Consider the following 832-nt stretch of genomic DNA (forward strand, 5'->3'; position numbering starts at 1 on the left):
ATGGCTAAGACTTGTGATAAAGCTAAGGACTTCTTTGGAATCATCCAGTGTATCTATACAACTTTTGCTAATTCTACTAAGAAATGGCAGATTCTAAAAGATAACATATTAGGATTGACTCTCAAGCCAGTATCAGCTACATGTTGGGAGAGTCGTGTTGAAAGTGTTAAAGCTATAAGATTTCAGTGCACAGACATTCGAGAGGCTCTACTTCAGGTACCCAATATTATTGTATTGATATTTGATAATGATGTACTTATTTTGGCTATCTCCAATTATAACACATATTTTATTCCTTTTCAATTTCAGGTATCTAATGTTGATAATGATCCAAAAACAAACAGTGAGGCTAAGGGCTTGGCAAACAATGAACTTGGAGAGTATGCATTTATATTGGCAATAGTCATTTGGTATGAGGTATTATATGCCGTTAATTTAGTAAGCAAACACTTCCAAGCAAAGGATATGCTTATTGATGTTGCTATTGAGAAAGTGGAAGGGTTGATTTCTTTCTTCAAGGATTATAGGGAAATTGGTTTCTTACAAGCATTAGAGATTGCCAAAGGAATTGCACTTGAGATGGATATTGGTACAACGTTTCGTAAAAAGAAGAGAAATTAAAAGAAAGAGACATTTTGATGAGAACTTAGATGACACAAATGCTGGTACACAGTCTGCAGAGGAGCTATTTAGAATCAGCTATTTTTTACCTGTTGTTGATCAAGCAATTTCCTCACAACAAGATTTGAACAATACCAGAGTTACCAACAAAATTTTGGTTTCTTATTTACCTCTGAAACATTTCAGTCATTGGATGACACGAGTTTGAAAT

The 832-nt window shown here is 34.3% G+C and overlaps 1 protein-coding gene across 1 annotated transcript; it reads left to right on the plus strand.

Annotated features, from left to right (window-relative positions):
- Nucleotides 1-621, plus strand: LOC136524350 (uncharacterized). Its single transcript, XM_066517756.1, has 2 exons — nucleotides 1-216; nucleotides 310-621. The coding sequence occupies exons 1-2, from the start codon at nucleotides 1-3 to the stop codon at nucleotides 619-621; spliced, it is 528 nt and encodes a 175-aa protein (XP_066373853.1).
- The last annotated feature ends 211 nt before the right edge of the window (nucleotides 622-832 follow it).

The sequence above is a fragment of the Miscanthus floridulus genome, chromosome 18, assembly GCF_019320115.1.
Source record: "Miscanthus floridulus cultivar M001 chromosome 18, ASM1932011v1, whole genome shotgun sequence".
NCBI classification, from domain to species: Eukaryota; Viridiplantae; Streptophyta; class Magnoliopsida; order Poales; family Poaceae; genus Miscanthus; species Miscanthus floridulus.